General features: G+C 46.8%; 2 protein-coding genes across 2 annotated transcripts; both read right to left on the bottom strand.

Moving 5' to 3' along the window:
* Positions 1-4,663: 4,663 nt before the first annotated feature.
* On the bottom strand, positions 4,664-7,273 carry LOC128345715 (uncharacterized). The gene is made up of 2 exons (XM_053298100.1): positions 6,892-7,273; positions 4,664-6,368 (listed from the first exon to the last, which is right to left on the bottom strand). The coding sequence occupies exon 2, from the start codon at positions 6,303-6,305 to the stop codon at positions 4,986-4,988; it is 1,320 nt and encodes a 439-aa protein (XP_053154075.1). The 5' UTR covers positions 6,306-6,368; positions 6,892-7,273; the 3' UTR covers positions 4,664-4,985.
* A 5,550-nt stretch (positions 7,274-12,823) lies between these two features.
* Positions 12,824-18,169, bottom strand: LOC128343948 (H-2 class I histocompatibility antigen, Q9 alpha chain-like; the record flags this gene model as incomplete). Its single annotated transcript, XM_053293386.1, has 4 exons — positions 12,824-13,056; positions 13,762-14,037; positions 16,179-16,445; positions 18,154-18,169. Coding segments are annotated over 4 exons (792 nt in total), but the record flags the coding sequence as incomplete, so codon positions are not given.
* Between the last annotated feature and the right edge of the window lie 1,566 nt (positions 18,170-19,735).

The following is a 19,735-nucleotide window of genomic DNA, read 5'->3' as shown; positions in this document are numbered from 1 at the left end:
GAGGATGCCACTGTTGCTGAACTGTTTCAAAATCAAAACCAGGCAACCTCCCCTTTGCCTTCACCTCAAAAACCCAAATGCCATTTAACAGAAAAGCAACAAGAACTAAAGCAAAAAATAATTGAGCATATGAACCAAACAACCACCAGGGTTCGACTTCCAGCTCTAAAAACAGTTGCCAAAAAACAACTAGCTCAGGCATTAAAAGATGTCAATGCTGCACTTGCAGAAATAACAACAAATAATTTGCAAGAAACAAACCAACTAATGTACAGTGCAGCAACAATAACAACACAAGAGCCCAGATATAAGATCAGTGGACCTGTAAAAAACGAAAGGAGTACATCACCTAAATGGAAGATTACATTAGAAAATAAAATCTCCAGATGCCAGTAAATTGAAAGATATGAAAGACAAGAAGCTGAAGAATGAAAACACCAAACAGTATCTGATCCAAAAATACCACCTAGATTCAAGGAGAATTAGAGAAGTCCTGGAAATAATAAAGCAGCAAATAACAGCAGTGTCAAAGAAGATTAGCAGATACGAAGCCAGAATTACACAACACAGGCAGAATCTCCAATTCCAGTCGAATCAGAGACGTTTCTACCAAAGCATAGAAGGAGAAACTGCAAGAAACATAGAAACACCAAATAAAGAAGAAACAGTGCGATTCTGGGGGGAAATTATGGGACAATCCAATAGATTATAATAAAAAAGCAGGCTGGGTGAAAGAGGTCGAAAAAAGTAACCAACAAATGCAAGTTCTAATAATAACACAAGAATTAATAAGTGAAAGAGCAAAGAAAATTAAAAATTGGACTGCACCAGGCGACGATGAACTGCATGGCTTTTGGCTTAAACACCTAACAAGCCTTCATAAACAACTATCAAAACAGTTCAATCACATTATGAAAGGCGGTGATATTGAACAATGCCCAACAACTGGGAAAACTCATCTCATAATGAAAGACCCAGCAAAAGGTGCAGTTCCAAGTAATTATAGACCGATAACCTGCCTGCCAACCATGTTCAAATTATTAACTGGAATAAAAGCAGATGAAGTAATGCAACACTTATTAACTAACAAACAGCTTCCAGTTGAATAGAAAGGAAATTGCCCGAACAGCAGAGGCACAAAACACCAGCTGCTGATTGACAAAATGATTTTAGAAAACTGCAAGAGAAGAAAAACAAATCGAAGTGTTGCATGGATTGACTACAAGAAAGCCTTCGACTCATTGCCTCACACATGGATACTAAAATGTTTAGAAACAACTGCTGTCAACAAAAACATTCAGATATTTATTTTAAAAAGCAATGAGCATGTGGAGTACACAGTTAACAATCAATGGTGAGACACTTGGACAGGTTAGCATTAGAAGAGGCATTTTCCAAGGGGACTCACTATCCCCTCTGTTGTTTGTAATCGCCATGACTCCACTTTCACAAATACTAAACAAAACAGGCCTCGGATACCAAACATCTAAAACATCAAGTCAAATAAACCATCTGCTGTACATGGACGATCTGAAGTTGTATGGAATGTCCCAGTCAGAAATCGCATCACTGCTAAACACTGTCCGTATATTCAGTGGCGATATAGCAATGGAGTTTGGACTAGACAAGTGTGCTGCATTAATAATGAACAGAGGGAAAATAAGAAAAACAGAAGGAATAGAACTGCCCAATGGAAGCAAGATCAAGAACCTGGAAGAGAAAGAACCTTATAAATACTTGGGCATTCTCCAGGCTGATAACATTGCACGCACTGAAGTTAAAAGAAAAATGGGAAGTGAATAAATCAGGAGAGTTGGAAAAATCTTAAAGTCCAAACTCAATGGTGGGAACACCATACACACTATAAACACCTGGGCTATACAGTACCTGTTATCAGATACAGTGCAGGAATGATAGACTGGACCCAGGCAGAGCTAGAGACGCTAGATCGTAAGACCAGGAAAATCATGACCATCAATCATGCTCTGCACCCCCGCAATGATGTCGATAGGCTATACCTCCCTCGCAGCTCAGGTGGAAGAGGAATGCTGCAAGTCCATCAAACAGAAGAGGAGGAGAAAAGAGGCCTTGAAGAATATATCAAGGACAGTGAAGAAGATGCACTTCAAATGGTCAATAATGAGAAACTATTAAACACCAATGAAAGAAAGCAGGCCTACAAGACAAAACAAGTCAAGAACCGAGCAGAAAAATGGAGAAATAAGCCCCTGCATGGTCAATATTTGCACAATATAAGTGGAAAATCAGACATCACCAAGACCTGGCAATGGCTTAAGAATGGCAACTTGAAGAAAGAAACAGAGGGTTTAATACTGGCTGCACAAGAACAGGCGCTAAGAACAAATGCAACAAGAGCAAAAGTCGAAAAGTCAACAACAAACAGCAAGTGCCGCCTTTGTAAAGAAGCAGATGAAACCGTGGACCACCTAATCAGCTGTTATAAAAAGATTGCACAGACTGACTACAAACAAAGGCATGACAAGGTAGCAGGGATGATACACTGGAACATCTGCAAAAAAATACAAGCTACCTGTAGCCAAAAATTGGTGGGACCATAAAATTGAAAAAGTTGTAGAAAATGAAGATGCAAAAATATTATGGGACTTCCGACTACAAACAGACAAACATCTGCCACACAGTAGACCAGATACAACTGTAGTCGAGAAGAAAGAAAAACAAGTTAAAATAATCGACATAGCAATACCAGGAGATAGCAGAACAGAAGCAAAAGAAATAGAAAAAAACCACCAAATAAAAAGATCTACAAATTGAAATTGAAAGGCTGTGGCAGAAAAAGACCAAAATAATCCCAGTGGTAATTAGCACCCTAGGTGCAATTCCAAAACAATAGAAACATTGGTAGACTTACCGTGAAGGGTTCTTTTTCTGTGTATGGGGAGGGCATCCTAACGTGACGGGTTATCAAGCTCTTCATGCTCCGAGACAGGACCAATCAAAATTCAGGTTGATCATATGTATCCAGACAGCTGTCACTCACCCCCAGTTCCAGGACTGTTGAGCACAGAAAATACAGAGAGCAAGGAGAGAGAAAATAGTCCACAAGGGATGAAGTTGTACAGTAAACAGTGACAGCAAAGAACTAAGCAACCCTGGGAGTCACCCCACCTCCCTGCATATCCATCATAAACATTCATGGGTGGGCCGGATGCCCTCCCCATAACCAGAAAAAGAACCCTTCACGGTAAGTCTACCAATGTTTCTTTTTCCTTGGTATGGGGAGGGCATCCTAACGTGACAGGATGTACCAAAGCAATCCCAAGGGCGGGAGTGAATGATTAGACAACCTGTTGCAATACCGTCCTTCCTATTGCTGCTTGAGCAGCGTGAAAAGACGGAATCTTGTAATGCCTAATGAAGGGAGACACTGATGTCCAAGTTGCCGCCTTGCAAATTTCTTCCAAGGGGGCACGAGCTGAAAAGGCCACAGAAGTGCTGGCTCTGCGAGTGGAATGGGCAGAAATGTCACGAGGAACAGGTAGGTGAAGAGACTCATAAGCAAACGATATGGCAGCTCTGATTCATCGACCCACGGAAACCTTGTACGCCTTGGTCCCTAGGGAAGATGGCTGAAAGGAAACAAAAAGGGAATCCATCTTTCTAAAGGTTTTGGATCTTTTAATATACAATCTAAGTGCCCTACGCACATACAGAGTATGCCAAGCACGGTCCTTAGGGTGAGCAGGACTAGGACAGAAGGAAGGCAATACTAAATCTTGGCTCCTATGAAAGATGGAATTAACCTTGGGTAAGAAGGTGGGATCCAACTTCAAAAACAACACGCTCCTTTTGAAAAATGCATAGCTCATCGCGCACAGAGAGGGCAGCTAGTTCAGAAACCCTTCATGCCGAGGTGATGGCCACAAGGAACAATACTTTAAAGTACAAAATTCTCAAGGGAGCTGAACGAAGAGGCTCGAACAGAGCCTTAGTAAGAGCATTTAAAACTAAATTCAAATCCCAGGAGGGAAACCTATGTACGGGAGGCAGAGCCAAGTTGCTCGCTCCCCTTAGAAAACCTCTAATATGAGGGTGCAAGGAAGATGAACCAGGCACCGCTAAATCCAGGACTGAGGACAAGGCTGAAGTTTGCCTCCTCAATGTGCTGGGATGCAGATCTTTCTCAAGATCTGCTTGAAGGAACCCCAGCACCTCTGCAACCCCCGCCAAGGATGGAACAAAGTCCTGCTTCCGCCCCCAGGAACAAAAGGCTGATCAGGTAACCTGATAAATGCGCAAAGTGGACGGCCTTCTTGACGCTATGATAGTGTCTTGCACCTGGCGGGAATAATCCCTTGGAATCTAGGGTAATGCGCTCAACCTTCATGCGTGAAGGCGTAGCCAGACCAGATCCGGATGACATAGAGGTCCTTGTGATAGTAGATCTCTCCTTAGGAGAAGAGGCCACAGCGGTTGGACTGAGAGACTCAGGAGATAAGAAAACCAGGGTCTTCGCGGCCAATAAGGAGCTATCAAAATGACTTCTGCTTCTTCTAATAGGAACTATCTTAGGAAGGAGCTCAGGATTGGAGTCAGGGGAAAGACATAAAGTAATCCCCGCGGCCAGGGAGACATGAGAGCATCTACTTCTTCTTTGTGAGGAGTTAGATATCTTGCAAAAAACCTTGGTAGTTTGGCGTTTTCCTGTGACGCGAAGAGGTCCAGTTGTGGACGACCCCACCTGTGGACAATTTCCTTGAAGATTTCCGGATGCAGGGCCCACTCTGCTGGATCCACCGTTTTGGCGGCTCAGCCAATCCGCTTGTAGATTCTCCGTGCCGCTCAGATGTTCCGCTGTCACGGAGTATAGGTGAATTTCCGCCCATGTGGATAGTAAGTCGGATTCCTGCATGAGGGGCCTTGATCTTGTGCCACCCTGGTGATTTATGTGAGCTTTTGCGGTCACGTTGTCTGTCCTTATCAGAACATGTCTCCCTATCAACAGATCACGGAACTGCAGAAGAGCTAATCGAATTGCCTTCAACTCTAGCCAGTTGATATTGTTCTCCAAATCCTTCTGAACCCACAACCCCTGCGCATGATGTGCCAGGCAGTGGGCCCCCCAACCAGAGAGGCTGGCGTCGGTCGTCACCACGATCCTCTGGGGAATTTCCAGAAGTATTTACTTTCCTATCGCCAGCGACAGTCACCAAAGGAGAGAATTCCTGACCTTCCGTGGTAAGCGAAGTTTTATCTGCTTCTTTGCCATAATGGCTTCCTGAAAAGGAAGCAAGAACCATTGAAGTGGTCTCGAATGCCACCTGGCCCAGGGCGTGCATTCTAGGCAGGCGATCACTGAGCCCATGAGTTGAGCCAGAGACATGAGGGAACCCCATTTCCTGGACAGCCATGGCCTGGTGTGTGAGGCAATCTTCTGTTGTCAGTCCGTTGGGAGAGAAACTGTGCCCAATCTCGTGTCGAAAACATCTCCCAGATGCTGGAGTACACAAGATGGGTTTAGGTGGCTCTTGGTACGGTTGATGACAAACCCGTGATCCTCTAGTATCTGGACGTCCGGATCTATGTCCTTGGAGGTTTGATGGTAGGACAGAGATCTCGCAAGCAAGCCGTCCAGATACGGGTAAACATGGATCCCCCGCAAGCGCATGTAAGCTATCACCTCCACCATGAGTTTGGTGAATACGCGAGGAGCTAAGGACAACCTGAAGGGTAGAGCCCTGTACTGGAATTGTCTCTGATTGTAAATAAACCTCAGGTATTGGCGAGAGGCAGGATGAATCGGTACATGTAAGTACGCCTCTGAAAGGTCTATCGAGGACAAGTAATTGCCCAGGTGTACGGCTGCCTTTATTGTCCTTAAAGACTCCATTCGAAATGTGCGTTTTTGCACAAACTGATTCAGTCTTTTCAAATCCAGAATCGCGCGCCAGGAGTCGTCTTTTTTTTTTCTTTCCCTTTCTTTTTTCCTTTCTTTTCTTTTCTTTTTTCTTTTTTCTTTTTGGCACCAAAAAGAGAAGAGAAAAGACACCTACACATAATTCCATCAACGGAACCAGTTCTATCGCATGGATGTCTAATAAGTGTTGGATGCTTTGGTCCATCAACAGTCTCTTGGACCTCACCTTGGGGACAGGTGTTAAGAAAAGAAAATCGGGAGGAGTTGCCACAAGGTCTATAACACAGCCGTGCTTTACTGTTCTCAACACCCATTGATCCGTGGTGCTGTGCACCCAGGCTTCTGCGAATTCCAGAAGCCTGCCCCCCACCGATATCGCGTCATTGCTTACGGTTTTGTGCGTTGACATAACCTCCAGCACGTGCTCTTCCCGATCCTCTGCCTGTTATTCCAGGGGTGACACCAGTTAGCCCTGAAGAAAGATCCACGATCATCTCTTCCTCAGTAGCTGTCTCTAAACCCTGTATTGGCAGGTCTATTGAAAGTTCTGAAGGAACGAAAGGAATTCTGGAAGGTGTTATATCCCCTGAAATTCCTCCTTGAATTACCACGCCCAACCGGCATGGTTTTCTTTTTGTCCTTTGTGTCCACTAAAATAGGATCCAAGGATTCACCAAATAACTTCCCCCCCAGAAAGGGAGTAGACGCCAAGGTGACCTTGGACTTGGCATCTGCCCTCCAATTTTTCAACCACAAACCTCTGCGAATTGCCACGCCTGCTGCCATGGCACGAGAGGCGTGCTGTATGCAGTCCAAACCAGAGTCCGCCATAAGGGCAGACGATCTGGCTAACTTATTCAAACCCTGGCGGAGTTTTAAATTCTTTTGTAGTACCAGCTTAACAAGCTCCTTAGTCCACAAAATGGAGACTCTAGCGAAAATAGAATTAGTGGCAGCTGCCCTTATGACAGTTGCAGATGCCTCATGAGCCTTACGTAGCAGATGATCCGCTTTCTCTTCCTCTGGTGTCTTAAGAAGGTCATCTCCCTCCTTGTTCACCAGAGCCCCAGTGACCAGCTGGGCCACAGGTCCATCCACCACAGGAACTGTCAAAAGAGCCATTATATCTGGAGGTAAGGCATACAATTTTTTGGGAAGGATATGGCAGGTTTAGTGGCCCCCGGCACACCCCACTGCAAACATAACATCTTTTAAAAATGGTGGAAAAGGTACAGTGACTGCTGAAATAGAGGTTGATGGAAAACCTTCCTGATCCAAGCCAGCAGCTGAAGGTGTGCCAGTCTCCTGAGACACATCCTTGATGGCCCCTTTGGCTTGAAAGGGAGTAGCAGCCAAGGTGACCTTGGACTTGGCAACTACCCGTCAATTTTTATTTTTAATTATTTATTTATTTATTTCTAACCATAACCCTCTATGCAGTGCCACCCTGGCTGCCATGGCACGAGAGGCGTGCTGTATGCAGTCCAGACCTGAGTCTGCCATAAGGGCAGAAGCTCTGGCCAATTTATTTAAACGCTGGCGGGGTTTAAGATTTTCTGGAGGTATCAGCTTAATAAGCTCTTTAGTCCACAGAATGGAGGCTCTATTGTAGCTGCTTTTTTGGGCGGCGGAGCGGGCAAAACAGGAGCCTCCCTGGCTCACAGTTGCTCCTTCTTCAGTAACATTAGCCGAAAGGCTCAAGCTCGCTGTCCCTCTAACTGAGGGAACAATCGTGGCTTCTGTGAAGGGGCCCTCCGAAAGGGAACCCTTCAACATATCCCCCATATGAGCAGGCTCCACAGTCAGAATAATACAGCCTTAATCAGAGGAAATAATCAAAATAAGCAGCTAAATGAGCGCAATTGGCGACTCCCTTCCCACCCTTGCACACAGAATAAAGGAAGGGAGAAACTGGCCTGAAATAGTCAGAGAGAGTGAAAGACGATGATAAAGGCTGTGAAGATTTTCCTCACAGCGCTAATCAAGCTCTGTCTGCGGACTGACTTAGCAGAGAAGATACCCATGCCAGACAATGCCTCTTAACGAACTCCCCCAACCAAATTAACTCACCCGGGGACGGCTGTTCGCCGCCAGGGAGTGGAGGCATATTAGACAAACTGACACCTGCAGCGGTAGACATAGCAGCAGCAGCAGCAGCAGCAGCAGAAGACAGACCCTGAGGAGGGTCGAGGACCGTGAGTGGCGTCGGCGCGCTAAACAGAACCTGAGGAGGGTCGAGGGCGGTACATGAAGTTGTTGCACTAATAGGACCCTGAGGAAGGTTGAGCACGGAGACCGCCGCTGGCGCGCTAATCGGACCCCATGGGGGGTCATTAATAGACACAGACCCTGGAAGGGTTCAGAGATCGGCATCATGCGCCCAGGTTCCCCATTGCTCTTAAAAAGAACGGCAGGGCTAGACTTGGAGAGGAGAGCTAAAATGGCCACCGCGCCTTCGGCAGTTAAATCGGCTGGGAAAGCGGAAGGTTGCTGCGCCCGAACTGCCTTCAACTGCAGTCTTATCGCTCAGTGGCGTGCTGCCAGGGGATCGTATATGCTTTTTCTTTCTGACAATGCCCTTTTCCTTTAGGTGTTTAGTTTTCTTTTTCAATTTCTTGGGCGGTGGGGCGGGCAGATTAGAAGCCTCCTGGCTCACAGTAATCTCCTCTCCTTTATCAATGGCCGTTAGGCCCAAGCTCACTGTCCCTGCCACCGAGGGAACAATTGCGGCTTCTGTGAAGGGGCCCTCCGGAAGGGAACCCTTCAACATATCCCCCATATAATCAGGCTCCATATTGCGAATAAGAGAGACCTTAACAGAGGAAATCCCAAATTATTAAAATAAAAAAGGAGAAAGGCTGTGAAATTTTTCCTCACAGCAATACTCAAGCTCTGTCTGCGGAGCGAGACAGGACTGGAACTGGGGATGAGTGACAGCTGTCTGGATACATATGATCGACCTGAATTTTGATTGGTCCTGTCTCGGAGCATGCAGAGCTTGATAACCCATCACGTTAGGATGCCCTCCCCATACCAAGGAAAAATATGGGACACTGAAACAGAGATCCCGAGATCCCGTACATGTAAACCACTTACAATTCCTTCTAGGGTGTCCCAAATAAAGTGGAATTCATTCCCCAGGAACTCACTTCCTACCACAGCCCAGCATGATGCTTCTGTGGTGTTTTTGGTTAATCCATTCCTTGGTCCAGGCCAGTGGTGGCTGGTGACTCCTGGGACTGGGTGGGCACCAGGCAGGTGGGCAGAGCCAAAGTGGGTGGCGCAGGGGTGGAGCAACAAAACAAAACAACACTACCGTAACTGCTGTGGGCATATAGGAAGTAAAAGGTAAAGTTGTGCCATCGGGTCGACTTCTGGCGACCACAGAGCCATGTGGTTTTCTTTGATAGAATACATTGCCTCCTCCCATGCAGTATGAGATGATGCCTTTCAGCATCTTCCTATATCCCTGCTGCCTGATATGGGAATCTGGGAAACATAGCAGTCGGGATTCTAACCAGCAACCTCTTGCTCCCTAGGCAAGTTACTTCCCCACTGCACCATTAGGTGGCTATGTCATTCCAAGAAACATACCTGTAAAAGCCTCTGCACTCAAAGACACCCATTTTCAGAAAGTTATAAAAACATGCCATGAGTGCATGTTTTGGCATACTTTGAAAATGGTGTTGTTGGTTGTTTTTTTAAATTTAAGAATTCTCTTATACACACAGGATGGGACTTCTCTCCCATGTGCAACACACACACACACAAGGTTCATGGGGGGTGGGGCAACATGGTAGCTTGACCAAGGGGAACAAATCACACACACACAAAACAAACAGCAAAGGGTTTACTTTCAAACAGCAAATGTTTTCCTTTCCTTTTTGGTTGGAGGGAGACCCTCAGTCAGCCAGCTACCTGGGCTCTGCAGTTCCATACAAATTCCAAGAGGGGGAGGAGCACAAAACTCCAGGAGAACCAATAGGGCTGGGAGAAAAGTTAACCCTTTCTTGGCTGTCTGTTCCTGCTGATCTCCAAGGCCTGTCTGGAGAGCTTCAGGCTTAGGTGAGGCCTATGTATAGAAGCCTGGAAGCCTGGCCCACCTGCCACTTCTTACTATTTCAGAAATGCCTAACAGAGAGTTTTAAAATATATATCGATCATTTCCCTCTCTCTTTTTACTTGTAACCCTGAATGCCTAGAAAACCATCTGTCTGGTTCTGTAGCTTTGGTGTATTTAAAAATGCTAAAAACAAACACAAAACCCACCCAAACCCTCCACAAATCAAGTTGTTATTTCCACATCGTACTAGCATGAGGGGCTTATAATTATTTCTCACATTTGCAGCTTGCTCTTTCCAGGGGCGGGAGGAGCCATGCCTATTCCGCTGTCCCGCACAAAGAAATTGGTGGGTGCAGGGAGGCGGGGATGTGGCTTGGCAGGGCCCCAGAGTGCGTAACTAGGGAGGCGAGTGTAAAAAGCTTCTAAGCTACCCCTTCTGTTTTATAAATAAAACTGTCCAAATGATGATAGGAAATATCTGCAGACTGCAACTAGGGGAAGATTAGATTCTCAATTTGTGAAATTATTATTATTATTACATTTATATCCCGCTCTTCCTCCAAGGAGCCAAGGGCAGTGCACTACATACTTGAGTTTCTCTTTCACAACAACCCTGTGAAGTAGGTTAGGCTGAGAGAGAAGTGACTGGCCCAGAGTCACCCAGCTAGTTTCATGGCTGAATGGGGATTTGAACTCGGGTCTCCTCGGTCCTAGTCCAGCACTCTAACCACTACACCACGCTGGCTCTGGAAATGATAGTTTTTAAATCATGGCAGACCTGGCAGGAAATTAGTAATTTTTGCAAGTTCATGATAATAAAAGTGCAAATAAAGCATGCATTTAGCAGGGGTGGCCCTTTCATGTGGTAGGGCAAAGTGATCGCTTCAGGTACAGACCTGAGGAGAGGGGCAGGGGGCTACTACCTACACGTTTTGTGTTGATTAGTTCCTCAAAGGTGCCCAAACACACACAATCTGACAATTACATAAACTTAACTCACATAATCTGAGGCTCAATAAACAAAATAAATGGTCTCTCAGCAAGCTCTGCTCTCAGCACACTGTCCAAGAGTGAACAAAATGGCGATTGCCCGTCTCTTCCTTCAGAAGACTAGAACAAGGACTGCCCCCAGCCACACTGATTGCTAGTCAGAGGCAGAGGGAGCTGTCAATCAATATGATGTCTTCCTGATAGGGCTATTTGAATTCAGCCCATCTTTTGACAACAAAGGCAAGCCTTGGGATTGGCTCCTGCCTTATGAACACTGTTATGTGTAACTGTTTCGTGGGCTCTTATAGGTGTTTAAGGAATTTTACTACCAGCGCCCACTATATGTCAACACTGCAGGCTTGCAAGCTACAAGCAGGGAAGTGCAGGGCTGCAGTGACTGAGTCAGTCAGACCTGAAATGGTGGCAGAGGACAGAATGGCTGACAATTATTATTGTTTTTGGACCATTTTTATTAGTTTCTTTGGACATTTGGGCCTTTTTTAAGGGATGGGCACTGCCCACCCTGCCCTAAGTGAAGAGCCTCCACTGATCCAGGCCAGCTTTTGAATGGGGATTTAGTTACTTATATTCTAGTCCCCGGGTAGAGGTGGGGCTAACAAACAGCAGCAAGAGCATGGAAAAGCAGTCTGCACTTGGCTCTCTGCACATCTATATATATATTTCTCCTGGGTGTGCCCAGGAGAAATGCGTCCCGGCAGCCCAGCTGATTGGCTGGGGTGCTGGGGCGCCTGATTGGTCCTGGCGCACCCAGGAGAACGGCGGCGGCGGCCATGGCCAGGGAGCCAGGCGGGCCCGGCCGCGGAGCCGAGGCGGCGGGCCTGGCTGGGCCCGGCGGCGGCGGCACTCCTGGGCCCGGCCACGGCGATGGGCTGGGCGGCAGCAGCAGCACCCTCGGGCCCGGCGGCCGCGGCCGCGGCATCCTCGGGCCCGGCGGCCGCGGCCGCGGCACCCTCGGGCCCGGCGGCCGTGGAGGTAAGGCAGCGGGCCCGGCGGCCGCGGAGGTAAGGCGGCGGGCCCGGCCGCAGCGCAGGCGGCGGTGGGCCCGGCCGCACTAGAGGCACAGATGCTCTGTGCCCGGGCCCACTAGTAATACCTATTTCATTAAACTCTTAATATTCCTGATTCGATTTCACTGCCTGGTCCTTGTGTGCCACAACTCCTTCTTCTGGATTCTACAGCTTCCAAAGCTTCTTCCTTTAAAAAGGCCTTGACTGACCTCATACAACAGATTCATTTTACTGCATACTTGTGTCATCCACACATAAGAACAAAACCGACAAGGTTCCATTTCTCAGTGTCCTGGGTCACTCTGCCCACCCCATTGGACATCCTTCCTCCAGCCTTCAGGGATACATCGGCTGCTATGCTCCCCCCCCAATCACACAGAGGCTTTCTGGGAATTTATTTATTTTATTTAACAAATTCCTATACTGCCCAAAACCTACATCTCTGGGCGGTTTACAATAAAACAAAATTTAAAACAAAATTTAAACATTAAAACTATTTGAAACTTAAAACAAGGTTAAAAATATTACAACAGTAAGTCTAATTAAAAGCCTGGGTGAACACATGTGTTTTAATTGACTTTTTAAAAGTTTTCAGAGATGGGGAGGTAGGCTCTTATTTCAACAGGGAGCTCATTCCAAAGTCCAGGGGCAACAACAGAAAAGGCCCTTCCTTGCTGATGAAGCCTCTGATACTGCTGAAGGGGTTCCTTTTTTGAACCCTCACCTTCCTCCTTGAGTGAAAACTCACCGCCCAGAATCTGCCACCCCCTCACTTCCCACAAAGATGACAGCCTTTGCACTTCTAAAGTCACTTAACAGATTTCTCCAAGGTCAAGTCAAGAGGTTTCAGTAGGGCATCATATTCCACATGGCAGTGGAAGTGGTTCTTCTCTCTGGGGTCAATCTCAGTGCTGAGCCGGGGCAATGAGTTCCATCTGAGTTGGGACTGACAGTCCCACGGAAGGTTTTCTCCACCCAGACAAACCCATCCTTCCTCCAGGTAGCATTAATCTCCCTGGGGTAGAAACCGTAGACCTGACAGAAGAGGGTTTCCTGGCCATTGTCATTTGCCTTGAGTTCTATGAAAACAGCAACATCATTAGATACTCTGTAAAAATGGCAAGCTAGGTGTGTACTATAGATTAAAGAAGGAAGGGACTCCACATTTTGGCATAATTTCCCTCTCTCGTCTCTCAAAATTGGGTATCCCACAACTTTAGTATATCAAAGAAATTAAAAACTCCAGAAAACAGGCTTTTACAGCATCCCCCTCACCATCTTAGTACACTGAAAATGCTCAAAGACAGTGGGCCTGTTCAGACAATACTCTTCTGGCCCACACGATTAAAAGGCTGAGGTTCCAAGAGAACACACATCCTTATGTCTTTCCTGGACATATTGACATCCTCCTTGTGTTTCCTTATCACATAGTAAGGACAATGAAAAGAAAAAACTCCAGATTTTTTTGGGGTGGGGGGTGGGGTATTTGTTTATAAATGTATATCTATATAAATTGCTTTGGGAACTTTTGTTTAAAAACGGTTTATAAATATTTGAGGTATTTGTAATGAAGAAAATATCTAGCCAGCTCTTTGACTTTCTTCCATTTTATGTGGGAAGTATCCACAATTATGTTTTTCCTTCCTCATCTGTAGACTGGTGCAATCTTAGACTTCTCCGACGTGCTGAAGAGTGGATTGGCTCTTCAGTCTGGGAACAATGAAAAGGGAGGAGGGAGCATTCGCAGAATTGCCACCCCTGCCCTTTCTGTTTCCAGACCTCACCTTTTCTCAGCAGAGTTTCATTCCCATAGTCCAAGTATTTCTGCAGCCACTCAATACAGGTCCCTTCCAGGTAGGTCTTCCAACGTTTGGCAATCTGCAGGTCAGCATTCCATTTCCTTTTGGTCAGTTGTGCCCTGATATCGGCTACCACCCAAGTGAGGATCTCTTGGTCAAAGCTGATGAAGTCCCTCCCATCATAGCCATACAGCACATATCCTCTTTTGCACCCGTCATTGCTCAGCTCGCAGCCATACATGAACTGCAGGGTGTGTAGCCCTGAAGGAGACACACAAAATCAACAGGGCAGCCGACTAAAGCAGGGTTTGCCACTTTCCCCAGCCACCTTCCCTGCAGGGTCTGATCTCTGCTACTCTGGATTTGACCTCCCATCTCCTTGAATGAGAAAAGTGATGGGGGGGGATGTGTGTGTGTGGTATGGATAGTAATAGGTAGGGTAGCAATAGGCAGCCGGTGCTACCATTAGGCCAACTAGGCAGCTGCATAGGGCACAGAGTGTAGAGTGCCAATGTGTTTGCCTAGGGCGCAAAATAGTCTGGCACCAGCCCTGCCTAAATCAGGGGTGGGCAAATTTATCCTCCAGCTGTTGTTAAACTACAACTCCAATTTTCCTATGGGAGTCCCGGCCCCCATCTTTTTATGGGACTTCCTATCTGCTGTTAAATGACAACTCCCATCTTGCAACTGGAGGGGCCAGGTTTGCCCAGCCCTTCTCTAAATCAAGAAGGCAATCTATTCTCCGAATAAGTTTGAAAATGTCGAGCAAGCTTCATTAATAAAGTAAATAAAGTAACAACATTAATTGCATTACCTACATGTATTTAATGTATAGCAAAATCCTTGCTCCCCTAATAATGTTCTCTGCCACCTCTATGCTCCACAAAACTAGTTGTTTTAGTCGCCCCGGTGTGTGAAGTGCTATTAAGAAGATATTTGATGTCCACTGGGGTTCCTTCAGGCCCAGGATGAAAAAGGCAGACCCAAGTGGCTTTCCAAAAGAGTAGCTGTCCTCTCCTTCCACTGGTCCAGCCCTTTATTCAAACTCAGTTGGCAGGAGGACGTTTTAAGGCCTCTCTCTGTCTTCTGTCTAATGCATTCCACCACTTAACTGTCCCGAGTGAAGGACACTTCATTTAGAATGAAACTTGTCCTTGGAGAGCCTCAGATTCCCTTCTCTTTTGCTTCATGTTTTTATAACCACCATCTATTCAGATCAAGGAAACCAAAGTGGAAATCCAAAGCTCAGAGCATTTCAGCATCTCTGATGTCCTTGGAGTGGAGAGGGGGAGTTGCACTGTCACAGCATTTCAAAACTGGAAAAAGATCTATTAAAAACATCTTCCCTACAGCAGTGGCAGCCAGTACAAATGAGCTGGAGGGGTGGAAAATGAGCCTCAGGTGCAGCCCATGATACTCCTGTTCTGCCCCGCTCCAGCTGCCTCTCTCCTTCTCTCATCTACCCTGCCCTCAGCCCACTGGGCTGGTGAATCGCCTGGCAGGGATTGAACCCAAACCTTGTCTTCCACCCCTCCTGCTGGTTTGTACCAGCTACCACTGCCCTGCAGTTGCAGCCAATGCTCGCTGGGTCAGGTGAGAAGAAGGCAGAGTGTGCCTTTAAGAATCTGTAAAGCTCCTGCCATCGCATGGCCAGCTGAGAAAGTAAAAAGCCTGAGAAAAGTACCCAGCATCTGTCCAGAGTGCTGAAATAGGGAGTGGGGGGGGATTCTGCTGAACCTAAGAACATAAGCACAGCTCTGCTGGATCAGGCCCAAGGCCCATCTAGTCCAGCATCCTGTTTCACACAGCGGCCCACCAGATGCCGCTGGGAGCCACAGGCAGGAGTTGAGGGCATGCCCTCTCTTCTGCTGTTGCTCCCCTGCAACTGGTACTCAGAGGCATGATACATGTTCATGACATGTACTGTTCCACCCCACTAGTCCTTCTATGGTGTGGTGGAGGCAGCTTTTATTCAACCACCCCACACACTGCCCATCAAGCTCCTGAATCAGGGCTCTCCTTATGGGAGGTGAAGGGGAGGCATCCCCGCCCCCCCATCCCCTAACCTCTCCTACTTGTCATTTGATTGGTTGCAGGGGTGGGGGTGGGGGTGCGCAGGGCCGGTGCTACCATTAGGCCAATAAGGCAGTCACCTAGGGCGCAGACCACAGAGGGGTGCAGAGTGTCAATGTGTTTGCCTAGGGCGCAAAATAGTCTGCCACTGGCCCTGGGGGTTGGTGAGCTTCTCTTCTGAGAAGAAGACCCTCCTATTTTCATCCCTCCCTTCCAGCAGCCACCTCCCCCATATTCTGTCTGGGTTCCTCTGTAAGGGAGGAAAATGGTGAGGAGAGAGAGAGAGAGAGAGAGAGTAAAACTCCATGGCCCACACAGCCTTCACTCACCTCCACTTTGGTTATAGCGATTCTGAAGAATCATCAGATACTCTCTGAAGGTTTGCTGATTGCCCCTTGAGACCTGGGTCTCAGTGTCCCAGTACTGGGGATCAAACATCACTGCTTTCTCTATCCAGAGAACTCGAGGCATCACTCTGCTGGTGTCACTGGCATACTGAACAAAAAGCTGGTCGTCCACGTACCCCACAGTGATGAACTGGGGCAGCCCCTGGCTGGGCTCTGACACTCCTGTGTAGAAATAGTGTAGGGAATGTGAGAAGGTGTAGCCTGGAGAAGACGCAAATGGAGTAGAGTTAAGAGGAATCAGCAGCTGGGGGCCTCCAGCCCTTCAAACATCATGAGATATGGAGGTCGGTCTACAAAAACATGGGGCATGACCCAGGCAGAAGAGGGGTATTTCCAAGAAATCAGAGAGAAGGGAGGAGAAAGGAGGGAGGAGGGTGTATTGGCATGTGGAATTGGGGTGAGGGAGAATTAGAGGAAGGGGCATCGCTGGGGGGGGGCATGTTCCCTCGGAGTGAGCCACCATGTTCACAGCTAGGGGAGAGGGGGCCCTTGTTTTCTCGGAGTGAGGGAGACAATGAAGAAAATAGGGATGTGTGGAGATGGGGGGCCCTCAGGAACAGGGGGGGACAGGTTCTTTGAACCCATCTGCTCAATTATAGCTACGCCCATGGGAAAAATTAAGAAAGATCCTTTGGGGTCAATGGGGGGAAAGGAACATGGGGCACAGCATGTAGAATAAAAGACAGATGGAGGAAATGAATATCTGCAGCCCCCAGGAGAAGGGGGAGAGGGAGGGAAGAAGATGAAAGGACAGACATGGGTACTATGAAGGGACTCTCAGGTGGAATGGAATGGCTGGAAACAGAGTCTGTCTCCCCAAAGCTGACATCAGATGACAATAACCATGAGTAACATTAAAAACAAATGAACAAATTCACAATCTAGTGCAGGGGTTCCCAACCTGTGGTACTCTAGAGTTGTTGCTGCTAAACTACAACTCCCATCATAAATTGTAGCAGAGGATGATGGGAGTTGTGGTTTGGCAACATCTGGAGTACCGCAGGTTGGGAACCCCTGATCTACTACTACAACTATTACAGATATTTATATACCACTTCTCAACAGAAGTTCTCAAAGAAAAGAAGAAGTTCACAGAAAAAGAAACAACTAAAATAAGATAGCTCCCTGTCCCAAAGGGCTCACAATCTGAAAAGAAACACAAGGTAGACGCCAGCAACAACCACTGGGTGCTTTCCAGATTAAACCCTACCACAGAGTCACTACGGATCTCCTAAGTGTGCTTCTGTGCTTCCTGTGTTGTGACACAGCAGTCCCTGCACTGACAGCAAGGTGCCATTCACATTTCCGATGCCTTATTTTGGATTTTACCTTTGCGTTTTACCACTACACCGTTGCAAGTCCATTGCAGAAAAATAGCTGTATTTTCCCATTGTAGAAGTTTGAGATTCTGGGGGTCAATTCCAATACGATCATCCTGCCAAGTCAATGCATTTTACCCCTGTTTAGCATGTAATCTGGAAAGCACCCTGGAGGGATGCTGTGCTGGGGTTGAGTAGGGCAGGACATGGGAGGAAATGACAGGAATCTTCCTGTCTGACTAAAAGCATTTTGGAAGGGCGGTATATAAATCAAATAAATAATAATAAATAATAATAAGATCCTGCTACATCCCCATTTATTGCTTTAAAAGAAACTAATATGAGATTCTGTATTATTAGTACTTGTTTTGTTGTAAACCGCCTAGAAAACTTGCATTTTGGGCAGTGTTAAAGTGTGTTAAACAAACAAACAAACTCTGCATATGAAGTATGCGAAAATATTATTGGTATACTTAACTCTGCATATGAAGTATGCAAAAAATTTGTTTCATTGATTGTGCTGTCAAGTCAATGTTGACTCCTGGCGACCACAGAGCCATGTCGTTTTCACAGGAGGGGTTTATCACTGGCTCCTCCCACGCAGTCTGAGATGATGCCTTTCAGCATCTTCCTGTATCGCTGCTGCCCAATATAGTACCAACAGGGATTCAAACCTGCAACCATCTGCTTGTTAGTCAAGCATTTCCCCACTGCGCCACTTAAGGTGACTGGGTAGGGGATTGCAATTCCCAACCTGGAAAATACCAGTTCATCACCTGGGGTTAATGCCACAGCAGGGCAAGAGAGAGAGGCAGCTGGAATGGGGCGGAGAAGTGCAAATGAATGGCACCTGTGACTCATTTTCCGTCATCGACACCACCACCCTGAGTCTTTCCTGAACTGATTGCCCCTGCTTCATCCTCTCACAATATCAAACCCCCACCTTTTGCCACCCACCCTCTAGGTATAGAAGAGAGAGATGGAAAGCAATGGCTATGCTGGGGTATTTCCAGAAATGGGGCTGATGTTTGCCATAAGATCCAAGGTGTCCACTTATCTCTAACAGACTCTGCCACTACGCTGACATTTCCAGCCATTATGAAGTGCAAAAGGGGGAAATGTAATAAGAGCAGCAAAGGTGTTTTCTGGCCAATACTGGGAAGAGTGCATTGCAAAAGAACAAAAATCAGTTTGTTTTTTTTAAATGACTCTGTGAGGTTTGTGCAAGGTCTTTTGCAGAAGAAAAGTGTGGCCAGAAAGAGTGGTGTGCTCAGGTACAGAAGAGAGGGGGACTGTGCAGGTGTACTCTTTGGAGCCCATACGCCACCACCTATGTAGGTAGCCACTCCTCTGCAGCATGTGCGATGGCCCAACCACACCTTTCCTCCACACACAAGCATTTCCCCTTCTGTGACTGATTTAGGGGAAAAACAGTGCCATGAAAAATCATTGGCTCACATATTGTGCAAGTCAACCTGGGCAGCTTGAGCACCACCCACACTGGTGTGTCTGCTGTGCAACACTGTCGATGGAGTTGCACAACAGGGCAGTTCAGCTCATTCAGACAGTTGAACAAACACAGTTGTCTGATGGGATGCCCATGATTTTCAATGGGTGTCCTATTGACCAGCTGTGTTTGCGCAACTTTCTGACTCAGTGGAACTGCCCTGTTGCGCAACATTGTCCACTATGGTTAAACAGCCGCAGAAGCGTGGGTGATGCTCCAATCACCCATGTTGTGCTGTGCAGTATGTGATTCATCAGTATTTCACAGACTGGTAGGCAGCTTGCAAGAAGAAGTTATGCAATGTGCAAAACATTATCTGGAATGCCCACAACATCACCCATAGGAATCAGCAATCGTGTTTGAATAAACCACTGTCTACACTCTTCAATTTCTAATTGATTTATTGGTTTAAAATTTGGTGCCAGCTGCCTCAAATATTTACAGAAAGATGGGATATACATTTTGACATACTCAAATACATAAAATTAATTATTGGCATGGGGACAACATGCTTGGCAGTGACTCACACAAAAATGAAGCATAGGATTGGGTATGTTCCTACTGCATCTCACTGGTGCTGTGGGTGTAACATTTGTGGGGCCCAAGGCTCTTTTGCAGGCACTAAAACCTTGTAAAAGCCCCATTTCCCAGTT

The sequence above is a fragment of the Hemicordylus capensis genome, chromosome 2 (genome assembly GCF_027244095.1).
Source record: "Hemicordylus capensis ecotype Gifberg chromosome 2, rHemCap1.1.pri, whole genome shotgun sequence".
NCBI classification, from domain to species: domain Eukaryota; kingdom Metazoa; phylum Chordata; class Lepidosauria; order Squamata; family Cordylidae; genus Hemicordylus; species Hemicordylus capensis.
This window is presented reverse-complemented; position numbering and strand designations above follow the sequence as displayed.

Bases quoted from the DNA above. Each gene is read 5' to 3' on its own strand.
- LOC128345715 (XM_053298100.1), bottom strand. From the start codon at position 6,305: ATGTCAACGCACAAAACCGTAAGCAATGACGCGATATCGGTGGGGGGC.